This window comes from Mastigoproctus giganteus, chromosome 10 (genome assembly GCF_048544385.1).
Source record: "Mastigoproctus giganteus isolate SK-2022 chromosome 10, ASM4854438v1, whole genome shotgun sequence".
NCBI classification, from domain to species: Eukaryota; Metazoa; Arthropoda; class Arachnida; order Uropygi; family Thelyphonidae; genus Mastigoproctus; species Mastigoproctus giganteus.
The window spans coordinates 227086934-227108690 of record NC_143584.1 but is presented as its reverse complement, the minus strand read 5'-3'; the positions used below and the strand labels follow the sequence as shown (position 1 = coordinate 227108690).

The 21757-nt window shown below is 36.8% G+C and overlaps 1 protein-coding gene across 1 annotated transcript in view; it reads right to left on the bottom strand.

Moving 5' to 3' along the window:
* LOC150080001 (uncharacterized) overlaps positions 1-21757 on the bottom strand; it is a 276163-nt gene that overhangs the window by 105335 nt on the left and 149071 nt on the right. The window contains exons 12-14 of the mRNA XM_090383329.1: positions 16085-16243; positions 10979-11137; positions 9449-9607 (exon numbers count right to left, since the gene is read on the bottom strand). Of these exons, the coding sequence (XP_090239455.1) occupies positions 9449-9607; positions 10979-11137; positions 16085-16243 (477 nt within the window). The remainder of the gene's footprint in view (positions 1-9448; positions 9608-10978; positions 11138-16084; positions 16244-21757) is intronic.

The window sequence follows — 21757 nt, the reverse complement described above, 5'->3', positions numbered from 1 at the left end:
CAGCTATCTTAGAATGATCATCTACAGTCAAACAATTGATAAAGTGGATCAATCTGATTCATTCCCTTCCTTTTAGAGTTTATATAAGTAGAAGTCTTTGCTATTTTTCTTTTCATCAATTGCCAAAGATCTCTTATAATCTGCCTTCGCTTGCCTAACCACCTTTGTGACTTTATTACAGACTAGCTTATATATAGCATAGGTTTCTGTGTATCCTGATAATTTGTATGTATCCCATATATTTTTCTTATTAGCCACAAGTCTCATTAGTTCATCTGAAATCTATTTGGGCCTAAACTAGAACAGTGTTTTTTAGTTGGAACAAAAAGCCTAGTAGCTTCCAAGATTACTTCCTCGAATGCTTCCCATTTAGAATCTGCTGTTTGTAACATCATCAGTTGGTCCCACTGTATAGAACTTAAAAAATCTCAGAGAGCACTACAGTCACCTTTACAAAAGCAAAAACCCTTCCCTTTACCCCTCTCTGATGGTAGTTACATGTTTAAGTAAATCCCATGTCAGTAAACTGTGATCACTGCCACCTATTGGTTCCTTTATCTGTAAATTTATAATGCTGAATAAGCTCTTTCTTATATCATATGCCTCTACTACTAATGGTAATTTTTAAAGAAACAGAATGTATGTCATTCGCGATATGTTTGATTAAAGTACAGGTAACCCTCATATAACACGGAGTTAGGTTCCTATAAAATGTTATGTTGTGCAAAACTGTGTTATATGTGTCGTTGTTGTTGTTATTGTTATTTGGTTTTTAGGAGCATTAGCAACTAAGGTCATATTGCTCTGGGGATAGGCAGTGGTCATTCCCTGACCTTTCCGCATCCTCCGTATTTGGTGGCTCACGGGCTCCAACCCCGGTCTAATCAAGAAGCACGTGCTACGCACTGCTGCTCCTGCCCACCTGGCTACGGAGGCCCCCCCTCCCAAGAAAAAGTAAAAAAATTGGGGTTATGTTCCAAAAGCTAACAGAAAACACTATTTTGTTAACAAAATTTTAACAAAACTAACAAAAATGCAACATTCTAGATTTCGTGTATCTTCTGCTCTCTTTAAAAAGTCAATAATCTGAGTTTGTTTGCTTTTCCTTGATAAATCTTTGGGAATTTCATCATATGGAACTAGGCATTTTTGGTGCTTCCTATTGAACTTTGGGCTCCTATCATTCAAGAATCTGCATTCAAAAAATAAGATTTCCCGGCTAACTTTTTGCCTTCCAGTATACTTTTTAGTGTAAAATTTGGAAGTTTAGAATTTTCATCTGCACTATCATCCTCTGAATTGATTTGGTTTTACCTTCGATGTCATTTCCACCAAATTCGCTTTGCCTGCCTCTTTTTCTTCCAGTATTTCTTTAACATCTTCAGTAATCATATCTTTTTTTAAAATTTTTTTAGAAGCGTTTGTGTGTCCTGAGGTCAATTTTCTGTTTTGCTGGATGAAAACCAGAGTTTCCGGGAGAAAAAACCATGTTATCCTCGACTGAGTCCAACTGACTCAGCCACGTTGTGAAAAAGACCCATAAAAATTCCTCCCATTATTGATGGGATTCAAACTCAGGTCTTTTCCATCCGGTGTGGGGAGGAGGGCGATTCTATCATCTGTGCTACCCTCGAGGACTTCAATAATCATGTCATCAAAACCTTCCCCTCCTACCGATGTAGCAAATTCTACTATCGCACCGATTCTGTTTTCTGCCAGTTTGACCATATTTCCTGATTGAATTGACTCTGTCCATACATTTTTTCACGTGCATTTAACATTGATGGTTTTACTTCTTTCAGTGATAAAACTATGATTCTGATACAGTCCACAATTAAGAAATGTTTCCATGCCTCCATTACTTCAATAGATTCGGAATCATTTTTTTCCGAATTCCATTGTAACGATTTTCTGATGTAATGAGTTAAAGATGGATATAATGCCTTGATCTAATGGCTGAATGAAATAAGTTGTATTGACCTAGTACAACCGTAGTGGTAGGAACATAACTTCAATGTTTGGATGACTTAAATCTTTTGGATGGCCAGGTGTGCTATCCAATAGCAATAAAACTTTTAAATCTAGATTTTTCCACAAGTTCAACAAGCACAAGTTCAATAGCACAGAACGTAACATGGGGATTTCCCAACAAAATAAAATACAGGGATTTCTCAATTTTTTTGACTAGTGAGTCAATAGCAGGGATTCAAAAATAGTGGAAATGTTGAAAAAATTCATCCAACATAATAGCAGGGTTTTCTCCACACAAAAGCTCAAAAATATCCTGCTATACGAAGTTTACCTAAATTTTCTAACCACGTTAGAGCGAAACCTTGTTGTATAAGTACCGTGTTGTGCGAGGATTGCTGCAATTTATCAATCGTGTTCGAGCGAAACCGTAAAGTGCCATGTTATATGGGGGTTGCCTCTATTTTAATCCGGAATACGACTCATTTTTCAGATAGCATAAGTATTATTGTATGATATTGGAAAGTGGTCATGCATTAAGTCGAAATTTCAGCTATCTTTCAATGGATATGTGATATAGATATAATTTTATTATTTTTGTAATTTGCAGATCAGTTTCCTTTAGAATTTGTAACTTCTGCTGCCAAGGTACAAAAATTCGTTTTTTGTTAGCCAGTGTCATTAATGCAATCTATTAATAAAAGGTCAAAGTACTGGTATACTAAAAATAGAATTCAAAAACCAGAAACATTTTCTAAAAAAATAAAAAAGAGAGAGAGAGAGACTGAAAGAAATAAGCTCAGTTCTTGTCAGGTGCAGCATAAGATTTACTGAGTTAATCAAATGGAAGGTTTCATGGTACTGTAAGAGTTGACAAGAGATTTCTCCATTACCTGGAAAAAAAATTGAGGTAAGTGCAATGGCATAATAATTAGAAGGGAAGATGTCTGGATATGAGCAAATTTCCATGTAGATGGGAAAAAAACCAGTGGGCCAAGAGAGTGTAAAAACAAGCAGGAGCAAGCTGTGGAGTACAAGTTATTTATTAAGTAGAAAAATCCATCAGGACCTGGAAACTTCTTGGAATCAAGATTTCAATGTCCTTCTGGAAGATGAAGAGAGGTATCAGATGGAATGTTTTCAGTGTAGGAGAAGGAAATTTATGAAGATCAGAAGTTAAGAGGAAAAGTAAGATGCCAGTAGAACCATCACACAACTTAACAGAAATGGATGATTGGATGGACAGAAGTAGGAGCCTATAGAGCTTTGGTCAAAGATTAGAAAGCTCAGTTGTGACTCGATAAAAAAACAAGTTTTAAATTCTGTGACTGAATGAAATTGAATTTTTGGATTTATTAATAACATTTTTACAGCTATTGAGAAGATTTGGATAAAAACCAATTAATTGTCCTGCTTGCAAACAGGACAATTAATTGGTTTTCTTTTTTTCTTTCTTTCCCCCAATAAGTATGCCTTAGCATACTTATTGGTGTAAAGAAAAAAAAATTCAGATAAAGGACAAGAGTTTAGAATGGAATGAGGAATAGAGGATTTCATCCCTGGAAAAATAATTTCACTAAAAATATCTGAACAAATGTTAGAATAAAAAAATTTTAAAACATTTTCCAACCAACCAAGGAAAAGAATAATAGAAATTATGCAAACCAACCTATTTCACATTTCATTATAAGAGATCTGAATGTTGATAGCTGTACATGGTTATATTCTGCCATTTTTAGTTTCTTTCATTTCTACCTTTGGTGACACTCTACAATACATATAAAAAATCAATTTAATACTAAATGAAATATAAACTGCCTCATTACTTACTGAGATGTCTTTCCTTAGAAAGCGAAATGTACAGTCCAGACATTCAACTTCTTTAAAAGGACATTCTGAAGCTGTGTGAGTTTCTAGATTCATACGACTAATTCCAATTTTGCAAGCAGGACAATTAACAGTTGCATATTCACAGGAATTTTCGTGCTTCTATTGAAAATGTCAGAATAAGATTTTCATTTTATCCATAAGATTTCTTCACCTTTTCATCATTTCCCATAAATAGAATTTCAAAAACGAAATTACTTTTAAGAGACAATTATAAATTATTAGCATTAGCATTAGTAGAGGCATATGATGCAAGAAAGCAAGCTTTAGCATTAGCATTTAGCATTAGCATTAGTAGAGGCATTTGATGCAAGAAAGCAAGCTTATGCAGCATCAGCCAAAAAAAAAAAGTAACATAAATAAATAAAAATAACCACTTCCACTTCACCCCTCTGTTCATTCAAAATACCTGTCCAGCTGAGCCTTAAACTTATTTAGGCTATCAACTTCCACGACAAGGGATGGAAGTCTGTTCCACCTACCAACCACCCACCCACTGGCTAAAGGCAAATTTCATCACATCTATCCTACATCTGTCTTTCCTCAATTTGAATTTATGCCCTCTCCGGTGATTATTCTGAGCAAGAGGAAGAATCCCATCAGCATTGAGCATGCTCAAACCATTCAAGGCTTTGTACACCTCTATCAGATCACCTCGCTGGTGCCTAGTTTCCAGACACTGTAATTCGCAAAACTTAAGCCTTTCTTCGTAAGAGCACCCCTTTGTCCCATTCACCAATCTAGTTGCCCTTCTCTGTACTCGTTCCAGCAGCTCTACATCCTTCTTGAAATGAGGCCTCCAGGCCTGTATACAGTACTCTAGGTGTGGCCTGACCATTGCCTTATACAAGGGAATAATCACCTCCTTATTGCTGCTAGAAAAATTCCTATATATCATTGACAACACACCATGAGCTACTCTTGCAGCCCGTCTGCACTGCTCAGAGAACTTCATATCTGCCTGCACAACCACCCCCAGGTCCCTTTCATTCTCTACCACTGTCAGTGTAGTACCACAGAGTTGATACGTTGCTCTGGGGTTGCTGTTTCCCATATGTAGTACTTTACATTTGTCAATGTTAAACTTCATTTGCTACCTCGAAGCCCATCTGCTCAACCTTTCCAAATCCTGTTGCAGCAGCATAGTGTCAGTAGTGTCCTTGACAACCCTGCCAACCTTCGTATCGTCTGCAAACTTGGACATTAAGCCTGATATACCATCATCAATATCATTTATAAATACAGAAAACAATAAAGGACCCAATACTGAACCCTGAGGGGGACTCCACTAATAACATTAGTCCACGATGAGCAGTGTCCATTGATTACCACTCTCTGTCTTCTCCCCCTCAACCACCCCTTTATCCATAGCAGCAATTTGCCTCCAATGCCACACTGCTCCAATTTGTGCAGCAGTCTTCCATGTGCAACAGTATCAAAAGCCTTTCTAAGATCCAAGTATATAATATCAAAGTTATTCCCTGCATCCAGTTCTTTTGTGACTGCATCATAGTATCCAATCAAATTGGTCAGGCAAGACTTACCCTTAACAAAACCATGCTGTGTCCTAGCTATAACTGAAGTCTTGTCTAGATGATCCTGCAGTGCTTCTTTAACCAGTGCCTCCATTAATTTTCCAGGAACAGAAGTTAAACTCACAGGTCTATAATTACTTGTGTCAGCCTTTGATCCCCCTTTGTGAATTGGGGTCACATTTGCACATCTCCAGTCCATGGGTACCTCCCCTGAGTCCAAGGAAGCTCTCATAATTATGGCTAAGGGTTTGCTTACTTCCTTTGCTGCCTCCTTTAATATAACAGGATAGATCCCGTCCACCCCAGGTGCCTTTCTTGTGTTTATCTTCAACAATTTCTCCTCCACTTTGCTCTCAGTTATTACAAGATTCTCTAGCTTACTGCTAGAGTTGAATACACCTCTGGCATTCCCCTCGCTGAATAACTCCTCATGTGTGAATGTTGATGCAAAATATTCATTTAGTTTGTTAGCTACCTGAGCAGGGTCATCAACAGTTGACCCATCGATCTCAAGTGGACCAATCTGATTCATCCCCTTCCTTCTAGAGTTTACATAAGTAAAGAACTCTTTGCTGATTTTCTTCGCATCCCTTGCCAAGGATCTCTCGTAATCTGCCTTCGCCTGCCTAACCTCCTTTGTAACTTGGTTACAGATCAACTTGTATCTATCATAGGCGTCTGTGTCACGTGTTAATTTGTATGTATCCCATGCATTTTTCTTTTCTGCCATATGCCTCATCAGTTCATCTGACATCCATTTAGGCCGAAACCTTGAACAATATTTCTTAGTTGGTATGTAAAGCCTAGTAGCTTCCAAGATAAGTTCTTTGAATGCTTCCCATTTTGAATTTGCTGTTGGCAATATCATCAGTTGATCCCACTGTATAGAATTTAAATGCTGTCTCAGTCCATTGTAGTCACCTTTACGAAAGCAATACCCCTTCCCTTATTCAGCATCAGCCAAAAAAAAAAAAAAAAACACACACCACTCCCATTTCACCCCTCCGTTCGTTCGAAATACCTGTCCAGTTGAGCTTTAAATTTGTTTAGGCTATCAACTTCAACAACAAGCGATGGAAGTCGGTTCCACCAACCAACCACCCGCTGACCAAAGGCAAATTTCCGCACATCTATCCGACTTATATCTATCATAGGCTTCTGTTCACGTGTTAATTTATATGTATCCCATGCATTTTTCTTCCCTGCCATATGTCTCATTAGTTCATCTGACATCCATTTGGGCCTAAACCTTGAACAATATTTCTTAGTTGGTATATAAAGCCTAGTAGCTTCCAAGATAAGTTCTTTGAATGTTTCCCATTTTGAATTTGCTGTTGGTAACATCATCAGTTGGTCCCACTGTATAGAATTTAAATACTGTCTCAGACCATCGTAGTTGCCTTTATGAAAGCAATAACCCTTCCCTTTCCTGATGGTAGTTACCTCTTTGAGTAAATCCCACTTAAGCACACTGTGATCACTGTCACCTAGTGGTTCCTCTATCTGTAGATTCTTAATGCATGAAGAATCACTACTGATAATCAAATCAAGAGTATTACTCCCTCTATTTGCTTCCCGAACATAACAATCATCCAATAAATCCCCAAAAGCCTTGCTAATGTGTGAGTGACCAACCCACAAATTCCAGTGAATATCTGAGAAATTAAAATCCCCCATTATAAGAAGACTCTCTGATTTACTGGCCCACTCTATTTCCTGTACAGTTTCTTATTATACTCATCAGAGTCATTAGGCCTATAGCACACTCCTACTCTCAATTTTGATCTCCCAATGCTTATGTCACACCAAACTGACTCGACACTGCACTGTCTAGCGATGTCAACCGGCTTCACTTCCTTGGATTTTATGTATTTCTTAACTAATAGCATAACCCCTCCTCCCTTCCGATCCTGTCTATCCTTTCTGTAGACGTTGTACTCCCCAAATTCCAGTTCTGCATTCCTTATATCAGTGTGACACCACATCTCTGATATCCCAACAATATCTGCCTTTCATGTTTTGAGCAATACCTCAAATTCATCAAATTCCTAGCATTGGTGTACACGCAAGTATACATGCACCTGTTCTTTTTCTTAGCTACCCTAACAGAACCCATGTGTTTACTTGTACGGCAATGACTCCTAGCAGTCTCTGAAAAATGCTGCATCTTGTTTTCCAGGCTTCTGCTCATCCACTCTGCCAGTGGCTGCTGTTAATCTATTAGTCCTTGTATCCCCCCCCCCCAAGCTAGCAGTTTTCCAAATCATCTAACACTGCCTCGATAGCATCAGCAAACATTCTTGCACCCTTTCTATTTAAATGTATCGCATCCCTGTAGAAGCAGTCCCTTCTGTTAAAAAGTACAGACCAGGCTGAAAAAAATTCTATCCCTTGAGCCTTGCACAATCTTTCCAGGGCCGAATTGATCGACAAGGCTCTCATCATATACTCCCTCCTATCGTGTCTTGGCAGAATTGCAGACACTTTCAAATTCAACCCTAATTCACAGCTTTTTTCAACGTTGACCTGTACTTGTTAAGTAATTCTGTCGGTCTCCTACTCTTAATATCATTAGTGCCAACGTGTACAACTATATCACCTTTTGTGCCCTTAAAAGATGATATTCGCTATACAACGTCATGACCCTTTGCCCCTGGCAAACATACCCTGGTCCTGTTCCACCTATCCTTTTTACAAAGCATGTTTCCTGTTTCCCTGACAATAGAGTCACCAACAACTACTAGTTCCTGTGGGATCAGCGCATTCAGGCTTGGCGGTTGCCGCTGTGTTGCGTGATGACCAAGTGCAAGCTCTGGTGTTGATGTGGGCAGCTGAGAGCTTGATCGGCCCCTCACTTTACATCCTTCCAGGGTATCCACCCTGTCCTTCAAGCTCTCATATAGGCCCATAACAACGCTGAGTTGTCGCCTGATTTCATTACACTCCTTGCATCGCGCAAACACAAAGACATCCCCCATGGCAATATCATGTCCCGTACCCGAATGCTCCACAAACATCATGCAAGCAGTGAATTTTAAAAGGCTGTGATTCAGAGGGCAACTGCCCCCCTCAGTTCTCCTCTGAGCCACAGCACTTCCATTACCTTGAGCCTTTTGCTTTGCTGCTCTGGTCTGAGTCATTATTTCGATTTAATTTCAATAAAATTTCAATTTCAGTACAAAATTATAACCCTAAATTTGTATCCCAACACAGTTATAATGCTATATATATTTTTCAGTATCAAATATTATCTACAAGTTCTGTTTATATAACTTCCGTATCAAGTTATGTATTAATTAATTATGTTTCATTTGTAATCTAAGTTGTTATATGTATTTTGTTAAAAGTACAATTTAATTGAGAACGAAGTTTAACAAAATTAGTAGATTTTGCTGATTAATTGACAATATTATATTATATACTATACTATACTAACGCTATCTAGTTCGGGATATAACGTCGTATAGTATAACAACGGCGCAAGTTACAAACGGTAAATCTAAGGACACTTAAGTATTAATTAACTTCCAAATCTCACTGTCTCAATTCAGAATAAACTAACGATCCTGACTAGGTCTATAAGCTACTTATAGAAAATAATTTGATGTATCAATTGGTTAATAAAGTGGCTAAGTATGGCTAAAAAACCTCGTTCAGCAGAGCTGCAACTTGTAACACGTGGATATGATACCCTTATCGATACTTTTATGCAATTACAAGGCCGAGTAAAGAATAAATACACCAGATTAATCAGAAAATTAAAAAATAATGCTATGCTACTAAATTTAAATCAAAAGTTTTAGAAAAACAATAATTTCAAATCAATAAATAAGAAAATCCACTTAGCGGCTTTGAACACGTCTGGCTCCCACTAGCCTCGTCAGCCAAGACTATATTCTTAAGAACTTAAGACAAGACTATATTCTTAATTCTTAAGAACCTTAAGCCTATATTCTGCCATTTTTAATTTCTTTCATCTCAACCTTTGATATCACTCTATAATATATATAAAAAATCCATTTAATATTAAATGAAATATAAACTGACTTATTACTTACTGAAATATCTTTCCTTGGAAAGCAAAATGTGCAGTGCTGACATTCAACTTCCTTCATGGGGCATTCCGAAGCTGTGTGAGTTTCTAGATTCATACGACTAATTCCAATTTTGCAAGCTGGACACTCAACAATTGCATATCCACAGGAATTTTCATGCTTCTATTGAAAATGTCAGAATAAGATTTTCATTTTTTTTTGTAGAGTTACCTTCACCTTTTTATCATTTTCCATAAAAAGAATTTCAAAAATGAAAATACTTTTAAGAGACAATTATAAATTATACACTACATAAAAGAAATTCTGGATTATCCAACTTAATATTTATTGCTAGGTTTATTAACAATACTTCTGGCTACTGCTCCCTTCTCACTCACTCACTCACACACACACACACACACACACACACACACACACACACACACACACACACACACACACACACACACCAGAGAGAGAGAGACTTAATAAAAAAAGATAATGAAGTTTCTGTGTGTGTGTGTGTGTGTATGTGGGGAGGGGTGAGAGAGTGAGTAAGTCTGTGGGTGTGCGCACATGCTAACAGAAAATATGCTTAATTTTTTATTTTACGTATCTATCCACTCCAGCAATATAATATTGAAATAACAATAACGTATAAACCCAGAAAAATAACTTTAATTATAAATACTTTGTAGCTTTCAAGACAATCGTGTCTCTTTCTGAACAAATCTGAACTTAACGGATACAGTTATGCGTGCAGTAAGGCATGTGAAGCACGTTATTCAATCATTAAACTGGCGTTCATTGTTGCTGCACGGACATGTGCCGTTTTCCTCCAGTGCTTGTCGAGGCATCAAACGGTTGTCTCTAAGATGGGGGTGCAGTCTCATACCTTTGCAGCAGTTCATGGCTCTCGAATTTCTCAATATATTGAGTGACTCTAACCATAGGCGGTGGCTAAAGTGCCGGGAGTTCATAGACCACTGCCGGCACTTTCGCAACAGCCTATGGTTAGAATCACTCAATATATTGAGCAATTCGAGAGCCATGAATCTCTTCAAAGGTATGAGACTGCACCCCATCTTAGAGACAACCGTTTTATGCCTCGACAAGCACTGGAGGAAAACTGCACATGTCCGTGCAGCAACAATGAACACCAGTTTAATGTTTGAATAACGTGTCTTCACACGCCTTACTGCACGCATAACTGTATCCGTTAAGTTCAAATTTGTTCAGAAAGAGACACGATTGTCTCGAAAGCTACAAAGTATTTATAATTAAAGATATTTTACTGGGTTTATATGTTATCCTTATTTCGTTGTACCATGGATCCCAGTACAACAGGCCCATTTGTCGTTAATATAATATTGTTTGTAATTAATTAATCCCTATAATTTTATAGTTCTAGTACACATATTAAAATGTTAAATCCACCTTAACGCTATATTCTGTCATTTTTAGTTTTTTTCATCTCAACATCTGATATCACTCTATAATACATATAAAAATACATTTAATATTAAATAAAATATAAAGTGACTCATTACTTACAGAGATGTCTCTCCTTAGAAAGGGGAATGTACAGTGCTGACATTCAACTTCCTTCATGGGGCATTCCGAAGCTGTGTGAGTTTCTAGATTCATACGACTAATTTCAGTTTTGCAAGCTGGACACTCAACAATTGCATATCCACAGGAATTTTCATGCTCCTATTGAAAATGTCAGAATAAGATTTTAATTTTTTTTTTGTAGAGTTCCCTTCACCTTTTTATCATTTTCCATAAAAAGAATTTTAAAAATGAAATTACTTTTAAGAGGCATTTAGAAATTATAAACTGCACATACCAAATAAAAGAAATCCTCAATTAGTCAAAAAAAAAAAAAAAACAGCCCTTCTGATTTCACCCATCCACTCACTCCAAATGTTTGTCTAGTTCTGCCTTGAAACTTACAATGACAAATGGAAGTTTGTGCCAGCAATCAAACTCCTGCTGGCTAAAGGCAAACTTCAGCACATCTATGTTACAACTGTCTTTCCTCAATTTGAATTTATGAATTTATGTCCTGTCATGCGATTATTCCGAGCAAGACAAAGAATCCCCAGCATTAAGTGTTCTCAAATCATTCAAGACTTTATACACCTCTATCAGATCACCTCGCAGGTGCCTAGTCTCCAGAAACTGTAATTTGCAAAACTTAAGTCTTTCTTTGTAAGAGCAACCCTTTGTTCCATTCACTAATCTTGTTGCCCTTCTCTGTACTCATTCCAGCAGCTCTACATCCTTTTTAAAATGAGGCCTCCAGACCTGTATACAGTACTCATGGTGTGGCCTGACATTTGCCTTATACAATGGGATAATCACCTCCTTCTCCCTGCTAGAAACATTCCTGTATATCATTGACAAGACACCATTAGCTACTCTTGCAGACCTTTTGCACTGCTCAAAAAACTTCATATCTGCTTGTACAATTACCCCCAGGTCCATTTCATTCCCTACCATCAGTGTAGTATCACACATTTGATACGTTACTCTAGGGTTACTGTTCCCATATACGGTACTTAACATTTGTCAATATTAAACTTCAGTTGCCACCTCTCAGCCCATCTGCTTAACTTTTCTTGATCCTGTTGCAGCAGCAATACCATCAATAGTGTCATTAACAATCCTGCTGACCTTCATATCATCTGAAAACTTGGACATAAAGCCTGATACACCATCATCAATATCATTAATAAATATAGAAAACAACAATGGACCCAACAGTGAACCCTGCGGCACTCCACTAATAACATTAGCGAAGAGCAGTGTCATTGATTACCACCCTTGTCTTCTCTCACTCAACCATCCCTTTATCCATAGGAGCAATTTGCCTACAATGTCACACTGCTCCAATTTATGTAGCAGTCTTCTATGTGAAACAGAATCAAAAGCCTTTCTAAGATCCAAATATATGATATCAAAATTATTCTTTGCATCCAGTTCCTTTGTGACCAAAAAGCAGTATCCAATCAAATTGGTCAGACATGACTTCCCTTTAACAAACCCGTGCTGTTTCCAAACTATAACTGAAGTCTTGTATAGATGATCCTGCAGTGCTTCTTTAAATAGTGCCTCCATTAATTTCCCTGTAACAGAAGTTAAACTAACAGGTGTGTAATTACTTGTGGTTGCCCTTGATCCTTCTTTGTGAATTGGGGTCACATTTGCACATCACCAGTACATGGATACCTCCCCTAAGTCCAAAGAAGCTCTCATAATTATGGTTAAAGATTTACTTACTGCCTTGTCTGCCTCCTTTAATATAGCTGGATAGATCCCATTCACCCCAGGAGCCTTTCTTATGTTTATCTTCAACATTGTTGCTGCACGGACATGTAACGTTTTCCTCCAGCGCTTGTCGAGGCATAAAACGGTTGTCTCTAAGATGGGGTGCAGTCTCATACCTTCGCATACCTTTAACAAACCCGTGCTGTTTCCAAACTATAACTGAAGTCTTGTATAGATGATCCTGCAGTGCTTCTTTAAATAGTGCCTCCATTAATTTCCCTGTAACAGAAGTTAAACTAACAGGTGTGTAATTACTTGTGGTTGCCCTTGATCCTTCTTTGTGAATTGGGGTCACATTTGCACATCACCAGTACATGGATACCTCCCCTAAGTCCAAAGAAGCTCTCATAATTATGGTTAAAGATTTACTTACTGCCTTGTCTGCCTCCTTTAATATAGCTGGATAGATCCCATTCACCCCAGGAGCCTTTCTTATGTTTATCTTCAACATTGTTGCTGCACGGACATGTAACGTTTTCCTCCAGCGCTTGTCGAGGCATAAAACGGTTGTCTCTAAGATGGGGTGCAGTCTCATACCTTTGCAGCAGTTCATGGCTCTCGAATTTCTCAATATATTGAGTGACTCTAATCATAGGCGGTGGCTAAAGTGCCGGGAGTTCATAGACCACTGCCGGCACTTTGCTCTCAGTTATTACAAAACCATCTAGCTCACTGCCAAAGTTTAATTAAGCTGTGGCATTCCCTTCCCTGAATAACTCCTCATGTGTGAATGTAGATGCAGATGCAAAATACTCATTTAGTTTGTTAGCTACCCGAGCAGGATCATCAACAGCTGAACCACTGATATCAAGTGGATCAATCTGATTCATCCTCTTCCTTCTAGAGTTTACATAAGTAAAGAAATCTTTGCTGTTTTTCTTTGCATCCTTTGCCAAAGATTTCTCTTAATCTGCCTTTGCCTGCCTAACCTCCTTTGTGACTTGGTTACAGATCGGTGTATATCTATCATAGGCTTCCATGTCATCTGTTAATTTATAAGTATCCTATGCATTTTTCTTCTCTGCCATATGGCTGATTAGTTCATCTGACATCCATTTAGGCCTAAACCTTGATGTTTGTTATTTGGTTTTTAGGAACATTAGCAACTAAGGCCATATTGCTCCGGGGATATGCGGTAGTCAAGAATCGTGTGGTGCGCACTGCTGCTCCTGCCCATATGGCTACTGAGTCGCCCCTAAACCTTGAACAATATTTCTTAATAATTGATATGAAAAGTCTAGCAGCTTCCAAGATTAATTCTTTGAATGCTTCCCATTTTGAATTTGCTGTTGGTAACATCATCAGTTGTTCCACAGTATACAATTTAAATACTGTCTCAGACCACCATAGTCACCTTTACGAAAGCAAAAACCCTTCCCTTTTCCCTGATGGTAGTTACCAGTTTGAGTAAATCCCACTTCAGCACACTTTGATCACTGCCACCTGGTGGTTCCTTTATATGCAGATTCTTAATGCATGAAGAATCACTACTCATAATCAGATCAAGAGTATTACTCCCTTAGTTGCCTTCCAAACATGCTGCTGTAGAAAACAATCATCTAATAAACCCACAAAAGTCTTGCTAGTGTGTGAGTGACCAATCCACAAATTCCAGTCAATATCTGGGAAATTAAAATCTCCCCTTATAAGACACTCTGATTTACTGGCTCAATCTATTTCTCTGTACACCTGTTTATTATACTCATCAGAGTCATTAGGCCTATAACACATTCCTGCTCTCAATTTTGATTTCCCAGTGCATGTGTCACACCAAACTGACTCGACACTGCACTGTCCAGCCATATTGACTGGCTGTACTTCCTTGGATTTTATGTGTTTCTTAACTAACAGCATAACCCCTCCTCCCATTATTTGCTGTCTATCATTCCTGTACACATTGTAGTCCCCAAATTCCATTTCTGCATTCCTTATATCTGTGCGACACCACGTCTCTATAACCCAACAATATCTGCCTTTGATGTTTTGACCAACACCTCAAATTCATCAAATTTATTTACCAAACTCCTAGCATTGGTGTACACGCAAGTATACACGCATCTGTTCCTATTCTTAGCTACCCTAACACAGCCCATGTATTTACTTGTTCCGCAACGACTCCCAGCAGTCTCTGAAATCCCCTGCAACTTGTTTGGCTGCTGCTCATTCCAATAGAAGCAGTGCAAGAATCACTTTCACCTCTGCCAGCGGCTACTGTTAATCTATTAGTCCGTGTATCCCTCCCAAGCTAGCAGTTTTCCAACCCACCTAACAATGCCTCGATATTGTTTGTAATTAATTAATCCCTATCATTTTCTAGTTCTAATATACATATAAGCCAGTTACATATAAACAATTCATATAAATTTAACAATAGTTTGCTGTAGGTTAAAATGTTAACTCCACCTTAAACCTATATTCTGTCATTTTTAGTTTCTTTCATCTCAACATCTGATATCACTCTATAATATGTACATATAAAAAATCCATTTAATATTAAATGAAATATAAAGTGACTCATTACTTACTGAGATGTTTGTTTTGTTATTTGGTTTTTAGGAGCATTAACAACTAAGGCCATATTGCTCTGGCGGGGGTATACGGTGGTCATTTCCTGATCTTTCCGCATCCTCCGTATTTGGTGGTCATGGGCTCGAACCACAGTCTAATCAAGAAGCGTGTGCTACGCACTGCTGCTCCTGCCCACCTGGCTAAGGAGGCGCCAACTGAGATGTCTTTCCTTAAAAAGCGGAATGTACAGTGCTGACATTCAACTTCCTTCATGGGGCATTCCGAAGCTGTGGGAGTTTCTAGATTCATACGACTAATTCCAGTTTTACAAGCTGGATACTTAACAGTTGCATATCCACAGCAGTTTTCAATGCTTCTATAGAAAATGTTGGAATAAGATTTTAATTTTTTTTTTGTAGAGTTCCCTTCACCTTTTCATCATTTTCCATAAAAAAAATTTCTAAAAGGAAATTACTTTTAAGAGGCATTTAGAAATTATAAACTGCACATACCAAATAAAAGAAATCCTCAATTATCCAAATTAAAATTTATTGCTAGGTTATTAACAATACTTCTGGCCAGTGCTCTGTTTCAGATTATGTTACTATAAACTTTCCCTTTTTAGACATGAACTTAATGAAGCGTGCGTGTGTGCGTGTGTGTATGTGTGCATCTGCTGCAGGCAAAAATGTTAAATCCACCTTAAGGCTATATTCTACCATTTTTAATTTCTTTCATCTCAACCTTTGATATCACTCTATAATATATATAAAAAATCCATTTAATATTAAATGAAATATAAACTGACTTATTACTTACTGAAATATCTTTCCTTGGAAAGCAAAATGTGCAGTGCTGACATTCAACTTCCTTCATGGGGCATTCTGAAGTTTTGTGATTTTCTAGATTCATACGACTAATTCCAATTTTGCAAGCTTTGCACTTAACAGTTGCATATCCACAGGAATTTTCATGCTTCTATTGAAAATGTTGCAATAAGATTTTAATTTTTTTGTACAGTTACCTTCACTTTTTTATCATTTTCCATAAAAAGAATTTCAAAAATGAAATTACTTCTAAGAGATATTTAGAAATCAGACACTGCATATCACAAATAAAAAATATCCTGGATTATCCAAATTAAAATTTATTGAGGCTTACTGTATAACTACTTGTTATCTGAATATCTTTTGGCACATATTTCGAACAGCTAGCGAAGGAATAATTTATCTGTACATGAGTAGTTTCTTTCTGCATTACTCACTGAATCAAGACTTTCTTGTCAATCAAATCCAGAAAGGCACTGATTTCATTGATCCAGGTAGAGAACAATTGCTGCAACAGGCAAATGCACAAAAACAATTCATCTGCTGATAGTAATTGGGATGCAACGAGAAAAGGCAACATTCTTGATCTGATTATCGGAGGAACTCTTCGTGTATTAAAAATCTGCAGATAAAAGAGAACCAGAAGGAAGCAGTGCTCACAGTGTACTGATGTGGCATTTACTTAAAGACTAATGTCAAGGGCAAAGGGGCAGCCTTTTTCTTTCATAAAGGTGACTAACTATAATGGTCTCAGAAAGTTTTTAAATTCTGTAGTGTGGCTAACTGTGAATTTTAAATGTGAAGCATTCATTCAAGGTAGTAATTGTAGAAACTAATAGTCTTTTTATAACAACTAAGAGATACTGTTCAAGGCTTAGACCTAAATAGATGTAAGATGAATTAATCAGACTTGTGGCAGAGAAGAAAAATAAATGGGATACATATACATTATCAGGTAATACAGAAGCATACAGAAGATACAATCTGGTCTTCAATAAAATCACAAATGTAGGTTAGGCAAAACAAGGAAGATTACAAGAAGTCTCTGGCAAAAGATGCAAAGAAAAGCAGCAAAGACTTATTTACATATAAACACCTAGAAAGAAAGAGATAAATCACATTGCCCCACTACATATAAATTTATGACGATACTTCTCAGGTTGCTGACAAAGTGAATAGATATTTTGCATATACATTCACACATGAGGAATTTAAGGATAGAGATACCAGAAGTACATCAAATTCTAAAGGGAACTAAATGATTTTGTAATAACTGAGGGGAAAGTGAAAGAAATTATTTGAAGCGAAACGAAAACAAGTTACTTAATTATGCAATGCATTACATTTCGGACACATTTGAGTTTTTCTAAAATTAAATGTTTTTTCATTTTCTGTGATTAATAGAAATGAAAAGGAAATATAGTTATCTCCTTATCAATTAATTAATAAGATAATAACTTTATAGAATGCTCAATAAAACTTTATAGGTTTATGATCTGTAAACTTATCCATTTAGTTTAATTACAACCACAGTGGAAGACAAAAAAACTGCATCACTTTTAAAAAAGTAACGTTTATAGTGAAATATATAAGATATTGTTTGATTATAGTCATTTTGTTTGTCGCAAAGAAGCAAAGGTATTGCCTCAGATAACGCTTCTATTGCATCAGACAGTAATCACAAGGTATTGCATCAGCTATTTCTATAAATATGGCATTCGAAGGATGTACACGCTCATTAGTATCCTATTTTGTGGAGGTGTAAGCATGGCTCTATATGTTCAGTTGACACCAAGAAAAAAAAAGTGTAGCTGTTGCTCTGTCCCAGGAAGGGCATTCTACACATGCTATTGCTGATAAAACAGGCTGCCACCAGTCAACTCTGGGTGCTGAAAATAAAGCATGAAACCGGTAATGTGAAGAGAAGACCTGGATCAGGCCGTATGAGAGTGACTATGCCTTCCCAAGACCGATATATGAAATGGCTATGCCTGCTAGTGCTCCTGACCTAAAACTGGACTTTGAGATGGCCTCTGGTGTTGAAACAAGTGCACGAACTATCCAAAGACGGTTTCGGAATGTGGTCTGTATGCCTATCAGCCCAAAAAGAAGGCTTTGTTGACCCAACAAATGAGGAAAAAGTGACTTTCTTTCGCTAAAATACATGTTTCGTGGACAAAAGAGCAATGGGACACCATCTTTTCTGTTGAATTGAAATTCAACAGAATTTTTTTTTTATGTTATTTGGTTTTTTTTTTTTTTTTAGGAGAATTAGCAACTAAGGCCATAGGGATATTGCTCTGGGGATATGCGGTGACCATTCCCTGACCTTTCCACATCCTCCATATTTGGTGGTAACAGGCTCAAACCCCGGTCTGATCAAGAATTGGATGGGAAGCGATATGTCAGAAGATGAAAATCGGAGGCATACCATCCTGACTGCATAACACCGACTGTAAAGTTCCCCGCTGGTCAGAAGGCCTGGGGATGCATAAGAAGCAAAGGGGTGGGGCCAATTAAATTTATTAACAGAACGGTGAATGCAGAAACCTACACTGCTTTCTTGGAAGAGTGCCTGAAACCCGTTATTAGGAATCACCATACAGATGTCCAAAACTGCATTTTTCAACAGGACTCAGCACCTTGCCACATAGCAAAATTGGTAAGTTTTATGCTATTTAGATTTAATGATTAGTTTGTCTTCTTGTCTCACAAAGCTTAAAACGTACTTACACCAATGTTTTCCCTCGTTTTTCTCCCTTAAGGTGCAGTCATACCTCAGAAATGCTGGCATTACAGTGTTGGACTGGCTCGACAACAGTCTAGATTTGAACCATATTGAAAATTGCTGGTACATAATATCATCTAAAATTGCCCAGAAAAATTCAACAAGTAAGATTCAGCTGCAGCAGAGCATTGTAAGAGAATGGTACCACGAAATTGGGCAACCGTATATCCAGAAGTTGATTAACTCTATGCCAGGACATTAGAAGGCTATATTTGAAGCTCGGGGAGGAACAACAAAATATAGACGACTTATTTTGCTTATTTACAGTACTTATTACAGTACTTAATACTATTACGTTAACTTGTCATTTCAGTTTGTACATGTAAATGCAATAAAATGTATGTTTGGTTGTCATGATTGCCATTTGCATGATTTCTCATATTTCCATTAATTACACATTTTACCCTTTGGGAAGATATTTATGGCAATTAGGTATATCAGGTGGAGTCTTTTTATTGAATTTCATTCACAGAGATATATATCCCATCTAACAAATGCATTTTGCACTTTTTTGCAACCCACAATGCAGCACAAAACACATTATTTGCAAAATTCACAAGTGATGCATTTTTTTTTGTCCACCACTGTATATATTTATTACTCTCCTCCCATACTACTCTTTTTTTTAAAATCTTTTCTCTCTATATATATGTATCTCTTTTCACAACCGATATCACATTCACAAGTCTCGCAGAACAGTCCATGCATAGTGGGATTACCTGGGAGGCAATAAGAGGCAGGGGTTCACTGGTGGAGGTGGGTCCCTCCAAGCAAGTTTGGTAATTTACAATTGACCAAGCTAGAGCCTAGGGTGCAGAACTTTCCACACTTTGTATATCAAATTTTACTGGTCTTATCAATTTCAAAGCAGTAAATTTTACTGGTCTTATCTATTTCCTTTGGTCATTTTGTATTTACAATTCACATAGGCACCAGATAGAAAATTATTGGTAATAGCTATTAATTTTCTAATAAATTAATTACCATACATCTGTGGTAGGTAAAGGTTTGTGCATGTTTAGTAAGTAGTTATATATAAATATTTTATTCTGGATGACCCACTTTAGGTCATTCAACTTCCCTCCAAACAAAGAAATTGACTTCATATTACTAAATGTGATGATTTAAGACTAAGTGACTTTAAACTACATATTGGGGAACTGGCATCACTTCAACAAGCCCATCCATTGCAATAAGAATTTATTGAACAATGAAATAGTTACTAAATGTGGTATCTAATACTTTTGCTAAATCACTATCTGACTTTGATGGTGATTTAACAATGTTCATAAATTTCCTTGAATTCGTTAAACTAAAAAGCTTTAATTTAATTTTGAATAAATTGCAATTAATTGTTACTGCTTTGAATTTTACTGTGTATCATCTTAGTAGATCATGCAAACTGCTAGTCTCAGTAATGCTTTTTATAGGGTAGGATATGGGGATGACCTTATGTAACCAAAAATACGAAAAAATACATAGGTACCTGAAAAAAAAAAAAAAAAACCATTAAAAGAAGTACTTAATGCTGTAAATCTGATGATTTTAATGTCTTCTTCTTCTTCGTCAAAACCAAAGGAAAGACAGCAAAAAGTAAGGCCTCTATTTCTAACATGAAATATAAGCAGCATGTGGTTAAAACAATGAAACCATGTTGAAGTTTGAATTAAGAGTGTACAGAAGCCATTGGATTCAGTACACCCTCAATATCAAGGTTGCACTGTATCTATTAGCCTCATATAATGTGCATTTTAGTATTCCTCCAGTATAATAGTCATTTTCAATTTCAGTTTTTAATAATTATTTTTTAATTGGAAAAGTTTTGTCATAAAAAAATTCTTCATGGCACTGTGTGTATCAAAAAACACTGTTATAATAGAGAACTATGGTAGCTTAATAAAGAGCCAAAAAAAGAAGGAAACTGAAGTTTCCTTCTTTTTTTTGGCTGTTCTAACACACTGACTACACAACCAAAGTTGGGCAGTTAGTTTGGAAATTTTTTTTGGGGAAGAACACCAATGTTTTCTAATAATTTTTTTTTTCTTATTATACAATATACTATCAGAAGTTTCTCATTTAAACTATTTCTTAATTTTTTTTTTTCTGAGATAACTGATTGGCAAATTAAAAAAAAAGACGTTCGGACACCTGCTATTATGGTTTTATGAATGCCCACTATATAGTTACCAGTGGTAATCATCCAGTGGGCTTTGGATGAATGGCTGCATTATCAATCTGTCTTTCATTGAGGTATGATACTTCCAAAAGTTGATTGTTCCATTCCACCTGCTATGTAATAAGTAGGCATGCATGCCTGCTATGTGATGACTTACTCTCAGTTGTTTCCGGGTTCCAGGGATGGTCCTCCTAATCTGGTTCTTTTACCAGTCATTGAGTGGGCATTGAGCATGCATTTTGTGACTGTTTCAATTAACTATATTTTATAGGAGTGATGTGTCCCAATTGCAATTAACCATTACATTAATACAGTAATGTGTAATTGGAATATATATCATTATCACTGAAAATGATATTATTACTGTTATTTAATTAATCAAAAACCTATATGTTCACTGAGTTTCAAAACACTGTGATTTGGTCCAATTTAAAAAATAAATGTTCAATTAATTACCAATATTGTAATTCCAGCATTAATCATGCAAGTTCCAAGCACACTTTATCTATGCAGTTCTGAGCAGGTATGTTAGGCATATGTGGTGGATTATATGTTTTATTATGCAGAAAGAAACTGTTCCATTGTTGCATAAAGTAATCTTCACATGTGAAAACTAAATTCTTTAACCTAAATTCCTGATATAGCTTCTATGGCAGTATAGTGATGACTGCCACCTATACTATTACCCATTTGGAAAGGCT